Source organism: Nicotiana tomentosiformis, chromosome 3 (assembly GCF_000390325.3).
Source record: "Nicotiana tomentosiformis chromosome 3, ASM39032v3, whole genome shotgun sequence".
NCBI lineage: Eukaryota > Viridiplantae > Streptophyta > Magnoliopsida > Solanales > Solanaceae > Nicotiana > Nicotiana tomentosiformis.
This window is the reverse complement of record NC_090814.1, coordinates 58786861-58805971: the sequence shown is the minus strand read 5'-3', so window position 1 is coordinate 58805971 and position 19111 is coordinate 58786861. Positions and strand designations below refer to the sequence as shown.

The window sequence follows — 19111 nt, the reverse complement described above, 5'->3', positions numbered from 1 at the left end:
AGTACTAAATTTTTATCCCATGATTATTTTTACTTATCTATCATACCAAACGACCCCTAAACGTTTAAGCAAGACGAAATTTTACATAGATATTGAATTTTCTTCAACTCAAACAATCCCAAAGATCCCTCAGTGTACTCTTTGCACAAATGATTCATAATATTGAAAAGCTCATCCAGATCTTTACAAAACAAATTACCATCTGCCTGCAAGCAATGATAGAATCCCCATATACACAAAAAAGAGACTAAAAGCCTTTAAAGTGTAAAAGCAATTTTCTTTCTGATCTCATAAGATTTGACTCGCAACATTCATTGTTGAATTTCTCAGGAGAACTCCGATGACAAATAATGCATATGCATTATGCATGATCTCAATAAAATTATTTCCAGGTTTATGTCAATGAATCTCTTTAAAAGTTGAACAGCCTTTACCAAAGCAGTAGAATGAATAAAAGGAGACCATAAAACCAAGACACATCAGAAAAACAGCAGAGGATTGATGAGATGAAATCTATTTCCAATCTAGTATTGCTTCATTGCAACATGATGTCTGAAACATCTCTCCTATCTTTAGAAACTTTAGCGCTCACATCACAAGATCAGAAAAGGAGAGGTAAAGTTGCCTTATGCTAATAAAAGAATATGTCATTAGCCTACAACTCTGCAAGTAAAGGTCCCAAGAAAAGATCTTTCTAGAGCATTGAGTTTCCCACAGCACTAGCTTGTTTTTTGCTGACTTATTATGCAGAGCTAGAAATACGAAATCAAACATGGTGGTGGTGACATATGAACCAGGTAGTTGAAAGTTGAAACTCTAATGCGAGAAAACATGCAACAGAAAGTAGTCATCTGAGACAACTTAGTGCTACAAATGGGAATTTTAGATTAATAATCAAGCTTCAAAATCAATGAGCATCCCCTACCTCATTCAAATGGAAAAGAGTTTCAACAGAGAGAAAAAAAAAACGGGAGGGGGGGGGGGGGGGGGGGGGGGAATTAAAGAAAACTGGCAATTCCAAATATTCAGTTATTCTTCATTCTTCAATCGTTGATACAGAACTTCATTCTTTTGCTGGGTAGCAATCGACATCACTAAAAGGGTATCAATATAATTCGGTTGTGAGTATCTGCAAGAAATTTGCTATTACAGTACCTTATGTACAAAAAAACAGCTAAGTATTACACCTCTCGAGGCAAAGCTACTGAGAGAAATCGGCTTTTGATACTACTATGCCGATAAGATAATCAAGTGGAGGAATACCACCAGATGTAACAATTACTGTGTATCTACCTCTCCTAACCGACATCAAGCCAGAAAAAATATAAATACACAGAGAAAAAGTATCAAAACAAGAAAAATTTTAACCATGAGCGACCTGTTTGATGATATTCGGTTCAAGTACTTCAACAAAGCACCTTGTGCACCTTCAACATTTGTCAACGACTCGTCCATGTTATCATCAATCCTGCAGACATCAATCGGGCAATTTAGTGATAAACCAAAGTAGTAAGGTAAGAACAAGGAGAACAAAATAACATATTGCTAAGCGGATTTCAACTTCAAGTTCCTACTGAAAATGTATAAATAAGTTGCTTTCCGCTTCCCCGATCAAATTCTGCCTTTTAACCTTCCCCAAAATATGTCCATTTTGCCTGAAGGAAAAATTTATCGATAGCAATTCATATGACAGCCTCTCTACTCATTCGGGGTAGGAGTAAGGTCTGCGTACACACTACCCTCCCAAGACCCCATTAGTGGGATTTTACTGGGTTGTTGTTGTTGTTGTTGTTGTAATTCATATGACACTCTTTCAATTATTGGAAAATCTTGAAGTTTTTGACACAATTCTGCTAAAAATGTCAATTTACAACTTTCAAAATTCAAATTCATTTAACTATTTAGATTTTAAACCTTGATGTGATATTTTCTCTATCAAACTAACTTTTCAACCATTACTTCAATAACTTTATCCGCTCTTATAGAATATAAAAGTCAAAATAACATGTTAAACTCCACATTAAGTCAAATTTTATGAATATAAATGGGAAGGAGGGAGCTATGTTGCGCGGACTCTCCAAAATGTTGTCTCACCCATCGGATCCTCCAAATATACACTACACATGAAGGATCCGACACACACCCGGCGACATTTTCGGAGAGTCCGAGCAACATAGGGAGGGAGTATATACGAAAGATAAGTATTTCCTCTCTAGTCTTTCAATCAGTTTATATGGCCCATAGTTTATACTTCTCAACACCATTTTTTACTCGTTTAATTTTTGATCTAGCATCTGGTACAGATATATTTTAATTTTTGTTATTGTTCTAGAAGCTACATACTAAACATCACCAAACCACTCTTTCAAACTAAGATAAAAATTGACCAAAAGAAAGATAATAAGAAAGATCCCAGTTATAGAAGAATACTGTCGTTTTTTAAACAAATAGGTCAAACAAAATGAGGCGGGAAGAACTTCATACAGAATTCAATGCCAATCACAGTTAACATTCTACGTCATATGCAATTTGAGAATTCAATCACTGAACTAACATTTGGGTAGCTTTTCTCCAATTATATGCTGATATTACATTGAAAGTAAATGTCAGCATAACGTTTATTTTTCTTGCTAACTTCATGATGAAAATCCCCCCTCCCCCCCCCCAACAACCCCCCAACCAAACTGGGAGGGGCTCAAACACTGGACAACAGGAAAATGAGGTAACAGAAAATGTCTGAGCATTTGAAAGCAAACCAAAAATTTGCATCACATTGAGTGTGTTGCTCATACTTATGATCAAACTGGTGAAAGGACTAGCCAGAGGCATAATAAGGATTTTGTAATTTATTCTCAAGCAATCTAGGATCCAATATCCAAATCACCAAAAAGTATTTAACAACCTAATTAAACTTCTTCTTTAGTCCTCATGAAACTCTTATTCAATACTAGGATAGTTAAAGACCTACAAGATTTAACAGTCCAACTAGCAGCCAAGCTACGTCAGGTGGCAGGTCACCTATTTAACAGTCTGATTTGCTGGGCCCAGTCAGATTTAATTGCATCGTTGTTGCTCCCAACTACTTCATTCAGATTAATAGACAGATAGACTTGTCATATTTCTTCTTCCAACAGCAGTACTCAATTTACACAAATGTAAAGTTTAGAGATCATTAGATTTATATCTAACTATAGCAACATATTTAATTGGGTGTTTTTAGTCTCTGCACCATGTACACCATTACTAAGGACCAGTGACTTTTATCACTTCAAGATTAGTTTTCTAGTTGCTCTGTTTCTCTCATTAAGAGAGATCTGATTTCCACTGATTTTCTACAATTCAAGAATCTTTGATTCCGTAACAACAGCAGCCACAAATTTTGCAATTCAGATAAGAATGCCGTCTTTAAAAATGATGTACAATAACCAAAGGTGATTGGGCCAACTTATATACTTCTAATATCCACACAGGAAACATGAATTCAGCCCCACTTTGACATAGAAAGAAATTCTGCTTCTAACGCCCTTTTCCTTCTAGGGCTCTAATCACGGATAAATATATTTGTTTAACATATTACCCAACTATTAGAGAGCACAGAACGACCGGCAAATGTCATACATTTAGGGTAGGAGAAAGCAAAGACAAATTTTACATGAAATATTTTTAAAAAAAAAAACACTCAAGGATTTTTCTACCTGATAGCAAGCTCCCCTTGCTGTGCAACCATTGTAGCTAGATGGGTGAAGATCCCACTCAGTTCTGAAATAGTGGATTCAACATTTTGAAGAGCAGTTGCCCTACTTTGCAAGTAACTTTCTTGTCTTGGAACCACTTCTTGTAACATGGACATTTCCATTTGGTGAGATGGAGGACTATCTGAAGCCAACCTCCGCCTGAATATGCAAGGTAAAGACCAGAATATTTGAGTATACAAGAAATTTCAGCATAATCAAAGAAGGCAATATTATTGTTTAATCACCTGAAAAAATCAATCAGACTCGGTTTCCTCACTCCTAATCGAGAAGAAGGAGATGATAACAGGCAAGAAAGAAAAATTCCCTGGCACTAACCTCCAATTATTGGGTTATTTCTTCTAAAATTGGACGAAGTAGGAGAGAGAAGGAACTAATTATGACAAGCAGCATACAAGACAATAACCAGTAGGGAGATGATTAGGGGAAACGAGAAGATTTAAGGAGCTCCCCCCCCCCCCGGGTAAGAAGAAACCCAAAGAGATTAATCTGGTATTGCATGAGTGCTTTTTTTTTTCTTCCCGGTCATGTTTATCGGGGAAATCCTAGGTGGGGTTTGCTTCAAAGCAAGTGAAATTTCCCCAAAATTCGTTTTTTCAGTTTTTATATTTTATCAACCAAACGCCATTAGAGAAAAGTTTTTTAGCTTTTGAAAAAACTGAACCTATTCCAGATGTCATTCAGGGTTTTTTCCGAAAACTGAAGTATTTTTCTAAATGGTATTTGTTGAAACAATTTCCAAAAAATTGGAGAAAAAATCAACACTTCTTGAAAATAACAACCCATATTATCATCATCAGATGTGATTCAATATCCTTTTTTTTTATTTATCTTCTACAGGTATGTGATTCAATGTCTTTGAATCAAAGAAACTACACTTGGAACTTTTGCATTCACATACTCCTCACTTGTCTTTAATGAATAAGTCGACAAGAATCCATCTGATTCATCTTATTATTTAACAAAAAAGAAAGGGATTAAATAATGTAACCAAGCTTTCATATGCCATTTGTAAAGCAAAAAAACAAGCACATTATTTCTGCTATAAAAATTGCTTGCAAATTGGATTTTCTACATGCTCGATGCAAAGTCAAACCAAGCACTACAGGAATATTTTCTCCCCACTTTATGTAACCCAGTTTGGCATGAAATGAAGCTTAATAAATACAATTGACGGGTCCATGACATGCGTAATGATTGAAGCATATCATAATTGATAATTTAGTACGATTCAGAAAAGATTAAGTTACGGTTTAGACTTGCTTCTGCAATGAATTTGCAGTTTTCACATTCAATTCGTTATTTTGTAGAAGTAGAAATGCGTGGTCCTAAAAGAGAATTTTGTCACATGAATGGGGACATAGGGAGAAGCAAATATATAAGATTGTAAAATAGGACATAGAGCGGTCTTTGGAACTTACCTTAATTGATTGCTGGCCTGAACCCCATTTGCAGGTAACCTGATTTGCAAGGAACAAAAGGAGAAAAGAAAATTACAAAGAGCTGGCACTGGCTGGCACAGAGATTCATTATCTACCAAACAAGATCAAAATGCATGTCCTAGAGATAAACTTTAAAAATAAAAAAAATAAAAAAATAAAAATACACACACATATATGTACATATATGTGTGTGTATATGTATATAAACAAGTCAGTTTATAGAAAAATTTGGAAAACCAAATGCACATATATCAAGAGTTAACTAGCATTAAGATCAGAATCCCCAATGACAAGAGACCCATAACTTGTTCAATAATTTGAAACTCACTTCTATCCTACAGCAAAAATATATCTACATCATCAAGTCAAATTTACATATGTTATAACATGCAGATCTAATTTCAAATTCTAACTTCTACACCCTATGTCAAACAACTAGCAACCTACTGATTAAATCTTTTTTGATAAGTAAATGTACTGATTAAATCTGTCAAAATTATAAGCATTTTGCAACCAGCCATTCAGTTGTAACAACAGTTTACTTACGTAACTAATGGGATCTACACATCTTAAAACTTATCATTGTGATCAAAGTCACTTCCGCTCCTAAGCCAGGAAGAGAAAAGTACGCTTACACTGATGAATGTGGACCACCTCCTGTTGGAGGAGTTGACCAAGGGGGTGGCTCTGCTACAGTCTTTTGAGGTTGCCTCAAAGGGTTTTCTCTTGCGAGATTTGTAGAAAATATTTGTTTCCGATCCTCATGTGCTTTCATATTCTGCAGTGAAAAAAATAAAACTCTTGAGTTAGGCAATGAGTCGTCTACTTCAGGGTGCTAAAATGAAAAATGGTAACAGCCCACTTGGCATCAACCTTTGTCCTTGTAGTTAGTGCGTCCTGGAAATATTTTGTAGCAGCCATTAGTCTGGTCTTCAAATCATCACAAACAGCAGTACAATGAACAACTCTATCTTTTGAATGAGTTCCATCAGCTACCTCCATGTCTTGGAGGGTTTGTAAATCAGAAACTTCTACGTTAAGTGTCGTGATATCATTCTTTATCAAAGCTGTTAATTCTTGGATTTCTTTGCTTGGATCGTCAAAAATGGATGATCGTTTTGCCACTGTATTTTGATTCAAACATAAAATCTGAAGTCAGTTAGGCAATTGGAACTTTAAGCAAATGCTACAAAGCAAACATACCAAAAGAAAATGATGATTCACTTGCTTTATATGAAAGCACCAAACTCCTCACCCAAGTGAACCTTGAAACTTAAAGTGTTTGAGTTGAATAAAAAAAGGAACAAACTGATGCAAAAGCACTAAGCATCGAGAACACAAATTTCTCTATCTTAAAGTGAACGTCAAGGCTTTTTTCTATGTTCTACTAAAATAATTCAGCAATATGGAAACTAGTCTCTTATATATAAATCAAAATACTACTGGGTTACAGTCCTACACTTACTAACGACTTAATGAAACCAAAGTTATCAGTGTATGTCTACAGCCACTTCATAAAGTAACAAATATTTTAAACCAAATCAAATTATTCGCTATTAAGCTGAACAAATTAATTTCCTTTATTTCAGGAATCTAAAAATCCTAACTAAAGGAGCATTTTGAGGAACATCTGAAGAATTTTCATCAGCTCTGCCTTCGATTCCATGTGATTGAAGACATATTGTAGTATCCCGACTGCACCCCAGGGCAGAACGTTAAATTATAATAGGTGAACTAAGCAACAACAAGTCAACAAGGTATGATTTCTGCGCAATGAGGGCTAATTGGCTATATGAATCATCATTGACTGCATTTAAACTCTTCTCATCCAGTATGATGCAAATATGAATAAAAAGTAAAAGTACTGTATATTTTCTAAAGGTATTAAACTATGAAAGACTAAGGCTAAACCAACTCATAGAATGCATAGGACTACACTAAAAGTGCTAACTACTAAATCATACATTTCACTAAATCCCAAAATTTACAAGATAGAAGCCTATAATGCTCATGTATCAGTTTCAATGGCTAACATGAAAGAGTTTAGTCACAGCTTCAAATCAAGCTACAGATAATTTGATAAAAACCAGGTAACACAAAAAAATTTAAAAAGAACGGAGATCAAGATGCGGAAGAAAAGGAAACATACATTTAGCGAGCCTATCAATTTTCTGAGAGGTTTGGTGAATGCTTAACCCAATTTTCGAAGCCTTCTTGTTAAATTCGGATCGATCCGGAGTAGCTGGTGATTTTGAGGTAGAAGAGGAAAAATTCGGTTGTGATTGATCAGGAGCGGTGCTTCCTGCAATCTTCTTCAGTGTTTTGGACAAAGATTCGAACTCGGAAGTTCGATCTCGGTACGTCCAAGCTCCAGAAGACGCCATTGACATATGATAAGGGCACAACGATGCTATCTAATTGCAAATGTTGGTCATGATATGGCGGGGAAGGAACCTTGCCGGTGAGATGCCAATGGCGTGGGGTCGGAACTTGTAATGTTAGGATTTGCTTGATCTAATTTTAATGGAGAGTTTACCCTTGTCTGCTTTTAACTTTAACACGCATGTAAAAAAAAACCGAAGGTAGGAAGAGCGTAAGCGGGACCGGATCCGTGCTTTGACAATCCCGGCAGGTACTTATCGAATTATGGGATCTGGGCGTATGCCCGGAATCGAATTTGGAGGTCCCTACCTTTGACAATCCCGGCAGGTCCTTATCGAATTATGGGACCTGGGCGTATGCCCGGAATCAAATTTGGAGGTCCCTAGCTTGAGTTATGAATTTTTGATGAAAATTAAAAGTTTGAAAATTATTTATTTTTAAGAATTGATTGATATTTGGCATTGTTAGTATCGGGTCCGTATTTTGGTTTCGGAGCCTGGTACAGGTTCATTATGATATTTAAGACATATCTGTGAAATTTGGTGAGAAATGGAGTTGATTTGACGTGATTCAGACGTCCAGTTGAGAAATTAGAAGTTTTAAAGTGTTTTTGAGAATTTTATTTTATTTGGCACTAAATTTAGAGTTCTAGGTGTTATTTTGGCAATTTAATCGTGCGAGCAAGTTCGTATGATATTTTTGGACTTGTATGCATGTTTGGTTTGGAGCCCCGAGGGCTCGGGTGAGTTTCGGATAGGCCACAAGATGTTTTGAACTTGGGAAAAATCTAGTTTCTGCAGATTCTGGTGTCTGTCATATCCTTCTTCGCGTTCGCGAAGGTCCTCTCGCGAACGCGAAGAGTAATCTGATGAGGCTGAGACTTCTTCTTCGTGAATGCAAAGTGATGGAGGATTTACCCTTCGCGAACGCGACCGGCTCAACGCGAACGCAAAGCATGTGGGAACCTGGGGGGAGGGGGGGTCGTTCCTTCAGCGCGAACGCGAGCCATTCCTCGCGAACGCGAAGGCCAGAGGGGAGTGATCATCGCGAACGCGAGCTGGGTCTCGCGAATGCGAAGGCTTGGCAGCCAGTACCCTTCGCGAATGCGACAGTGCTCTGCGAACGCGACAGTGCTCTCGCGAACGCGATGAACACTGTCGCCCAGCACTTAACAGAACCCAAAACGAGATTTTTGCCCCAAAAAAACTCATTTTTCTCAAAACCCAAATGGTAAGGGGCGATTTTTCAAGAGTCATTCCTTCCCCAAATTGTTGGTAAGTGATTCTAAACCATCTTCTTTCAATTACCTATTACATTTCTTAAATTTTCAACCTAAAATCTAGAGTTTTCATGGTAGAATTAGGGGTTAGGGTAGAAAATAGGGATTTTGGGAATTTGGGGATTTAGACCTCAATTTGAGGTCGGATTCCAAAATTAATTACATATTCGGGCTTGGGGGTGAATGGGTAAAAGGATTTTGGTCCGAATCTCGGATTTTGACCAAGCGGATCCGGGATCGATTTTTCTACTTTTTGGAGGAAAATTTAGGAAATTTAATTTATGCAATATAATTGATTCCTTTAGCAATATTTGATATTATTGAGTCATTTTTGAATAGATACGAGTGGTTTGGAGGTGAATTCCAAAGAAAAAGTTGTGATTGAGAATTAAGTGGCATTCGAAGCGAGGTAAATGTTGTGTCTAACCCTGACTTGAGGGAACTAGGAACCTTAGATTACTTGCTAAGTGAAATTCATGTGAGCGGCGTATATGTGAGGTGACGAGTACCTATGCGCCGCCAATTTACCTGTTTTTTCATGTTTCTCTGTTTTCTGATATTGTCTCAATCATTTGCCAAATTGCTACGTGTTATACTAGTGTTGTTCAAATTATCATTCTTATCATGTTTACAAATTTTTCTTGTGATAATTGAGTTTTTATTTCAAGTTGAGATTGATATTATGGAACCAAATGTTGAAGTAAGGTTTATACTTGTTATTCTATCTCCCTGTTGTTATTTATGCATTGCATTATGGTAAGGGAGAGTGTTAATGTACGAAGGGTGATGCCATGCCATATTGTGAGTATTAATGCACGAAGGGTGATGTCGTGCCATATTGTGAGTGTTAATGCACGAAGGGTGATGTTATGCTATATTGTGAGTTATGCACGAAGGGTGATGTCGTACCATGATATGAGAGTAAAAGCACGAAGGGTGATGTCGTGCCGTTTCTATTAATTTTATGGTGAGATTGAGAGTAAAAGCACGAAGGGTGATGCCGTGCATTTTTCTTTACTGTATTCACTATTCCTGTTGATTCATGGTATATTGACTGTTCCGGTGATCATTCTGTTGTAGTTCTTTATCTTTTATTCCCCTCAGTATGTCTCCCTTCCCGACATTTCCTGTTTAGTTCTTCACTCCTGTTATTTGCGTATACACTGTTAAATTGTACAGGTTGATTGTAGGTGCCTTGCCTTAGCCTCGTCACTACTTCGTCGAAGTTAGACTCGACACTTACCAGTACATGGGGTCGGTTGTACTGATGCTGCACTATGCACTTTCTGTGCAGATTTTGATACCGACTCAGGTTGATCAAGATTTTCTATTGGTCCGATGTCCGGAGACTCAAGGTAGATTTGTCGGCGTTCACAGACCTTGAAGTCCCCGTCTATCTTTTTATGTCCTATTGTTTTCTTTCATTCAGACAGTTGTATTTCTTTCTATTACTTGTAGTAAATTCTAGAATGCTCGTGAATTGTGATTCCAGATCCGGGTGGTAGTAATTAATACAGTTTTATGATATTCCGTACTTATTATATTTTATTTTAGTTAATTATTGTTATTTACTGAATGGAAATAAGGAATTGGTTTAATGATTTTCTAACGTTGGCTTGCCTGGCATGTGAAATGTTAGGCGCCATCATGGTCCCGTCGGTGAGAAATTTCGGGTCGTGACATGATCGGTCCCTGAATCTTGAGCTCGATAACCTGGCTTCAGATCTCATCTCGATATTACGGTGACGACCCTCGGTCCATCATGTTCCAATCTCGACTAGTTACACGAAGGGCGAACCCGATTTTGACCGTATACACAAGCCAAACATAATTCGAAAAATGTCTAAAGTTTTGGACTGTCTGGCCAAATTTCATTCGAAAATTTCGGAAGTTTTGGACATGCCAAAATTCATTCGAAAATATCAAATATTTCATAAATTTAGCTGTAGTTGAAGGTGATTTAAGACGGCTAACTTGCAAAAATATGGCAATTGTCTAAACTTCAAACCCGTAAATTTGAAGGTGATTTAAAAGGGCTAACTTGCAAAAATATAGCAGCTCTATGCCTTGAATGGGGTCCTTAAATTGACTATCTCCGCATTTTCCCGATGTTTAGTTAATTGACTTTATCATTTTTATCTTGGTAAACTACCAATTATGTCAATTTATAAGTAGCTCATTATAAAAATTGACCAATTCATAAAATATTACTAATATTAGCCAATTAGCTATTTGTAGCAAAAAAATGTCTAATTTTTGCTTTCTTTTGAGTGGGTGTTATTAGAATAAATTGGGTACATCTTAAGGAGTTTGAATCTCAGTTTTGGGATGATTTGGTGAAGTTTTGAGTTGGTTTGAATTGGAAATTCGAAGTAAAAACTGAACATGAAAAAAAATGATATGTGTATCACAATGTGTATCATTTGTGTATCACATATGTGAACTCGATTTAATTATGAATTTTGATGCAAAATCAGTCCAAATCACCTCTAATCTTACTCAAATTTTGTATATTGGCTTATCTATATGTTTTCAATGAATTTCAATTATACCCATTGGAAACGTTCTTTTTTTGCTTAGATTTTTGGAATATTGTATTTTGTTTTTGTATTCCATCACCTTATTTGCTACCTCATCCATGAGATTTCCTTTCCGTCTTGCACCTAATGTTGCTAATCACGCTTAAAAATATGAAAGGTGATTTTTGCATGTGGTTCTTTGAGAGAAATAACCTTATTTATTTGATTTTTCAATTTTTATATGTGTTTGGCTAATTTTGATAAGTCTATGACTAATGGTTAGAGGTTGGTAAGTTGAGACTTATTTAGAACATTTGTGTAAGTTTCCCTTTTATTTTTATATAGTGACTGTTATTTCACTTTAAGTGTGGTATAAAAATAATACCATACTTGTAGAATATATAATCTCAAAATTACTAATCTTAAAATATAAAATTTATATTTATATTATCTATTACTTTATTAAAAGCACGAATGCCATTAGTGAAATATCGTTCGCTTTTTTTACCCTTTTAAAATAGAGTTCTTATTAGACAAAATAGTCATTTAGTTATTTTTCTAATATTTAAGACTTTGAATTCAACTAAAAAATTTACTTATTAAATCTTACCTTGTTTGAGCCATATAGAAAATCCTAATATTTAGGGTTTCTAAATCAATTAAAATCTAACATTATATAAATTATTTCCTTATTTGAACATGTAAAATAACAAGACTATTCCAAACTATATTTCGTGTGTGTTGTTTCAAAACAAACTTAATGGTAATGAGTTTGGTTTTGGTTTTTCTTTGTTAGTTTGGTTTTGGTTTTTACTTAATTTGATTTTTTTTCCCCAATTAAGTTCTCACATTTTAAAATCTTTTTTTCAAAACAACTAATTGTTATTGGAGTTTATATTCGTCATTAACAACCCCCTCCCTTTTTTCCTTTTCCCGTTTCAGCCCTTTCTTTTAATTAAAAGTTTATATTCTTTTCTATTATATTCATGTGGTCAATAGATCAAAAGCTACTAATTTCTTTGTGCCTTTTGATTATTCAAAAGTTAGTTGTAAATAAAGACGTTTATATGTGGTATAACTTAATAAGATATGCACACTTAATAAGTAATAATATTTTAATTAGAAATCCATATTGAACTAACTTTATTTTATTATCATCGTTGCATATGGATCCAATTCAATATCAAGTATGATAATCACAATATATTCTAACTTCAAATGTCTAGCTATAATATAACTTTAATTTTATATTATAACTCCAAATAAAATTTCAAAAATATACGTGCATTTAGTTTATTATTTTCTTAAGGTGTGGTCGGTTTAAGTGCCAATATATTTTTAGTTTGATTTGTTTTTACACATTTTCATTAATATTTACAATCCATAAACATTGGATAATTCTATAAGACATGATTTCTGCTTTCACCAAGTTAGCTAAATAGGATCAACAATTTAATATTTACCATTTTCATAAATTTATGATTTATTTTATAACCCAAATATATTTTCTCAATATTATTTACGTGATTTTCATTAATATTTACAATTCATAAACTGATATATTGCCGATACGGACCGAGATCCGTACCGTGATATCCGGTCGGGCACAGATATCACGAGCCTTCGTTTGTCGTGTGCAACCGTTTGATAATGCTTTTCCGAGGTCTTGGAGCTCGAACCGAATCCGGAGGGTGTGGTCTTGATGGATCCGGTGGTAAGAGCTCTATTCGGGCCTTAGCACGAGAGGTATATCCGGCCGGTCCAAGATATAACAGCCCTCCGTCGGTCGTGCTTGATTGCCCGACCATGATTTTCGAAGTCGTTCAAAGTTAGGACCGATTCCGAACCATAACTCGATGATACTCTTGCCCCGATTTCGATCCCCTGTCATCATGCCTCGAGCTTGGTTTATTTTGTCGGAGAACGTGAGTGTCATGAGCCCGATTTTACCCGTATACGCTCTGTACACTCGATCAAATTGATTGGTCATGCTTCTATCATTAGATTCTTTCGTGTATCTTTGTTGGCTAGTTATCTCTGTCATTTTTTTTTTTGGCAAATGAATTTGAGACAATTGCTTTTCATATCATTTATGTATGCAACTTTTTTTGTTGTCGGGCAATAAATATATCTTGAATTTTGATATAAAGTTATAGATATCGCTATTAGGGTGGTAACTATAGCGACTCTCTTGTTATTACTTTGTATTGTTGAAGTTATTGTTTACTCTCTTTATTTAACATGTTGAAATATTAAGCTCATATAAGGCCTGAATGACTATCCGTTTACATGAGGTTGAGCAAGAAATTGAAGGCAACTTGAACTAACAAGTGTATTGTTGCATGTGCAACAACATGTCTTTCTACTCCCTAATTTAATGGGAATCTGATTTTTTAAATTAGATGGATAAAAGTTGGAATTGGATATAATCAATTTTTAAAAGAGGGTAAAAAACTTTGCGCAGTAGAACCTGGTGAAATTTGGGGAAATGTGGGACGCATGATGTAATTTATTATGAGAAATTACCGGTTATGTCAGCCCAAAATTACGTTAGTACAAAAATTAGTCAATCCATAAAATATTACTAATACTAGTCACTTAATTATTTGTAGCAAAAAATATTAATTTTTTATTTTCTTTTGAGTGAGTGTTGTTGAAATAGATTGAATACATATTAAAGAGTTTAAATCTCGGTCTTGGAACGATTTGGAACAGTTTTGAGGTGGTTAAGTTGAATATTCGAAGTATAAGATGAATATAGAAAAGATGATGTGTGTATCACACTATGTATCATTTGTATATTACGTATGTATCATAATTGTATTAAATTTGTATCACATATATATCCATGTATACACACGTATGAGATGCATGTTTGATAAATGTGTCGCAAAATAAATTTTTAAACTCGATTTTAACTACGAATTTTGATACCAATCAGTCCAAATCACCTCAAATCTTCCTTAAACTTTGTATATTGACTCATCTATATGTTTTCAATAAATTTCAACCATACCCATTGAAAAAGGTCAATCTTTGCTTATATTTTTGAAATCTTGTTATTTTATTTTATTTTATTTTATTTATATTCATCACTTTGTTTACTACCTCATTCATGAAATTTTCTTCCCGTCTTACATCTAATGTTGCCGATCACGCTTAAAAATATGGAAGAAGATCTTTGCATGTCATTCTTGGAGAAAAAGAATCCTTATTTATTTGAGTTTTAATTTTTTCATTTATTATTGGAATTGAATCCCTAGTAAATGTTTGAAAGAAAAAAGAAAGGAATTTTTACCTACCTATACTATATATGAAACTTAGTTACCCTCCTTAATTAAGTTTTAACTTAATTACATGGTCATATACAATTTACTAATTATATACAAATTAGTTTTAAATAAGTATCTCTTGATTGTAGCCTTTTAATTTAGTAAATCCCGAAAAATTCCTACAATTCCTTACTTATCCAAACAAACCCAATATTTCAAAAGGATTTTCCTCTTCCTCTCGTTGAAATCAACCCTCTTACTACACCAATTCTACAAATTTTTTTAAAGCCTATAATTTTCTCTAACAATGACGAAGAAAAGGATTAATTTTTTATCGATTTGAATTTTGCCGTGGCCGGAGTTTGGAGCTTTTTTGCGCTTCTCCTTTTCTTGTTGGTTCCGATGGTGGGCTATCAGTATATGTATATTAATTATTTGGTTGGATTGCTCGAATCGAAATTGTCAATCAATAAATTTTAAGGTATTTGACTCTCCACCGTTGACAACCATTAAAAAATTTTGTAACTTTGAATTCAAATTCAGAATTTCAATTTTTTTTGGATTCGGTGTTATTGCCAACGATTGAGAATATTCTTTGGAGTTTATATCTCGATTTTGACGGTATTTGGTGAAAATTAGATTAGCTTTGGCTGGATTTTCATATTGAAATTCGAAGAAGTAGAAGAACACACCACATATAAAATATATACAAATTATGTACAAAATATATACAACAACAACAACAACAACAACAACAACAACAACAACAACAACAACAACAAGAAGTCCGGTAATTTTTCACAAGTGGGGTCTGGAGAGGGTAAGATGTACGCAACCTTACCTCTGCCCCTGAAGGGATATACAAAAGACATATTGTATAAAATTTATATAAAAATTGTATGATATTGCAGCTATATTTAATTGGGCAAGAATCATGCATGAAAGTTGTAGATAAGTTGTATAATGTATAATTAGTTATATGGAATTTATTTTTAGTATGTATATTCGTGTAGATATATCAAATTTTGTATTAACTTTGTATAAAATTTATTTTAATTTGTATGATGTTGTGCCATACATTATTATTTTCTTAAAATAGGTAATTATGGCAAAGAGTGAAAAGAGTTGTGCTAATTATGGCAAAATAGGTAACACACAAGTCACAACTAGAAGGAGTCTTACTTAGATGGGATGATAATTTGAACTTCGTTCCCTTCAATTACGTCATTTTCCAAGCAAAGAATCCCCAATTTTAAAGCACTAATAATTGATTAGATATAAAATATAAGAAAAACTTATTTAGGGCGAATAATATATAAAATTGGATAATTTAGTAAATACATTTCAAATATATAGGAAGGAAAAAATGTCCAAAAGGAAATCGTGGAAGGATGGCCCCATATTTATTAGCCCAAGCTAGATATCCAGCCCATTTCAAAGAAAATCACCGCCCCTCTAATCCAAACAATCTCAACCGTCCAATTTAGGTCATCGAATCCTCGACCACTATATAAATTCTCGATCAGCGTCAACCATCAATCCGCATAGCAAACCAGCACTAGGGTTTTTCCTTGTCATTTTCCAGCAAACCCAAAATCTGAATAGAAGAGGTTAAAGTGACGGCGCCGTTGCTGTCCGCCTTGGCTGAACTCTGAAACCAGTCTTGGCCCTCATTTTGTTGTAACACCCCCAAATCTCTTCCTTTCACTTTTTAGGGTTTTGTTAGTTCTTCTGTACATTCACATACAGTTAGTTTGTTGCATCACATCTGAAACTTTATCAATGGCACCCAAAGCAACTAAGGCCGAGAAGAAGATCGCTTATGACTCAAAGATGTGCCAACTTTTGGATGAGTACACTCAGGTGCTCGTGGCTGCGGCTGATAACGTTGGATCCAAACAGCTTCAGAACATTAGGAAGGGTTTGAGAGGTGACTCCATTGTTCTCATGGGAAAGAACACTATGATGAAGAGGACTATTCGAGTCCACGCTGAAAAAACCGGCAACAACACCATCCTCAATCTCATTCCACTCCTTGTTGTAAGTCTGTTTTACCATGTCTATTTTTGTATTTTCATCTTTTGAACAGTCTAAATTAATGATATCTTATTTGTTTTGTTGTGTAAAAAGGAATAGTGCATCCCTGCTATTTTATGTTTTTATTGTAGTTTGAGTTAAACATGTTAATATATTAAGATACTATATTTTTAATATTCCAATTAGGTGAAATGCGTCAAATAATCGATCATATGAAGATCATGAAACTATTCCTCTCATATGTTCAATGGATATATTAGTCATGACTTTATTTTCCAGAGTATAGTATGGTACTCAAATAACTGATATTAACTGAACTGAATCTTATTGTCAATTTTGTAACAGGGTAATGTGGGATTGATCTTCACGAAGGGTGACTTGAAGGAAGTGAGCGAGGAAGTTGCAAAGTACAAGGTAAATGAAATAATTTGCCTATTCTCTCTTTATCCTAGTAATTATATACCTGTGCTTTTCATGTAATTCAGGTTTATCTGACTTCATTGACATTTAAAATGATAAAATTTGCTTCAAGTCCTTGTATCTTTATGTTATATTGACAATCATTTTAAAGTTCAAGAAATATGACACGTGATGCATTTCAAGTATTACTTGTAATCCATGTTTGGTGTCAGCTTCTTATCAGTAACAATCAGAGTTTATATACGGTGGTCATCTTTTCATTTTTAATTTCTTGATCTTTGTCAAGGAACAATGTATTTCTACCGTATTATATGCTGTCCCCTTAATATTTTATGTATTGACTTTTGTCAATTAATTCTAGTTATACAACGTCTAGATTGATGATGAACCATAGTAGACATTTTTTACTTAAGGTACTCGAGACTGTTTTCTTTGTCAAATTGTTAGTCTTTTTTGAAGTATTGAGGACTATTGTCTCTTGACTGATTCTAACTTTAATTTCTACTAGGTTGTCATCCATCCTTAATCGTGGTATATTTTTGTATGTTATTAAGTTTGATCCTTGTTATATTTTATAGGTTGGAGCACCTGCTCGTGTTGGTTTGGTGGCACCAGTTGATGTTGTTGTTCCTCCTGGCAACACTGGTCTGGATCCCTCTCAGACATCTTTCTTTCAGGTGTTTATCTATTACCCTACAGTTTCTTGTTTCTCATTTGTTCTCTGTATGCTATTCTTCCTTACATGACCATATCCTTGTACAGGTGCTCAACATTCCCACCAAGATTAACAAGGGTACTGTTGAAATTATCACCCCTGTGGAGCTCATCAAGAAGGGTGACAAAGTGGGTTCCTCTGAAGCTGCTCTGCTTGCCAAACTTGGAATCAGGCCCTTCTCATATGGTCTTGTTGTTCTCTCTGTTTATGACAATGGATCTGTCTTCAGTCCTGAGGTTCTTGACCTGACTGAGGATGATCTCATTGAAAAGTTTGCTATGGGAGTTTCTATGGTTACCTCCTTGTCATTGGCCATTTCTTACCCAACTTTGGCTGCTGCACCACACATGTTCACCAATGCCTACAAGAATGTCTTGGCCATTGCTGTTGAGACAGACTATTCTTTCCCTCTGGCTGACAAAGTGAAGGAATACCTGGAGGTATGTTATTAATGATTATATAAAATATATATATAGGTATTAGCAGTTATTTTGTCTCAACTATGTTTGCCGCTGCAGGATCCTAGCAAGTTTGCCGCTGTTGTTGCTGCTCCTGTTGCAGCTGCTGGGTCTGGTGCTGCTCCTGCTGCTGCCAAGGAGGAGGAGAAGGAGGAGCCTGCGGAAGTGTCTGATGATGACATGGGTTTCAGCTTGTTTGATTAAGTCTGTTGTTTGTGATGTTGTTTACTTGTTTGATGCCTGAAAAGATCTTATCTCCTTTATGTTTTAAGTATTTGAACAATATGTTAGATTCAGTTATTAAGTGTTTGTTATAATTAAGTTTTGGACCGTATGCTGCTTGATGGGTTCGTTGATTCTTATATTAGTAGCACATCTAACTTATTTTTTGTTGCTTTTGAATACTATGTTGCTAAATTTTTTATACTGTTTCTAGAAACGAAACCAAATTCCTGCAAGACAATTGATTATGCAATCACTCTGTCCCATTTTAGAGTAGTTTTTATGGGTGGTCATTTAACTATTTTTATTACCCAAGTTTGTGTTCATTAACTAAAAGTCATTTTTCTTTCTTTTGTTACACAAAAAACATTTGACTGTGCTCTAGTTATCACAATAGTTACTTTAATCAGATTTTACAAACTTTTTACCTGAAAAGTCTATTATGCTCTTTACATTATATATCATCCCATTTATGCAACACCTTCTATATTATATGCTATATAATATACTTTTACCCAAGTATTTACTTATAATTAAAATAACTTAATATTATTTTATAATATATTCATACATTTAATTTTTTCTTAACATTAGTTTTAAAGATATATAAGTA

General features: G+C 34.7%; 2 protein-coding genes across 2 annotated transcripts; one reads left to right on the top strand and one right to left on the bottom strand.

The window, feature by feature from the left end:
• Positions 1–1015: 1015 nt before the first annotated feature.
• On the bottom strand, positions 1016–7720 carry LOC104102167 (syntaxin-31). The gene is made up of 6 exons (XM_009609809.4): positions 7344–7720; positions 6068–6318; positions 5830–5972; positions 5174–5212; positions 3696–3893; positions 1016–1468 (listed from the first exon to the last, which is right to left on the bottom strand). Exons 1-6 carry the CDS (start codon positions 7582–7584, stop codon positions 1309–1311), a joined length of 1032 nt encoding a protein of 343 aa, XP_009608104.1. The 5' UTR covers positions 7585–7720; the 3' UTR covers positions 1016–1308.
• An 8463-nt stretch (positions 7721–16183) lies between these two features.
• On the top strand, positions 16184–18610 carry LOC104102168 (large ribosomal subunit protein uL10). The gene is made up of 5 exons (XM_009609810.4): positions 16184–16686; positions 17029–17097; positions 17682–17780; positions 17866–18258; positions 18337–18610. Exons 1-5 carry the CDS (start codon positions 16429–16431, stop codon positions 18478–18480), a joined length of 963 nt encoding a protein of 320 aa, XP_009608105.1. The 5' UTR covers positions 16184–16428; the 3' UTR covers positions 18481–18610.
• The last annotated feature ends 501 nt before the right edge of the window (positions 18611–19111 follow it).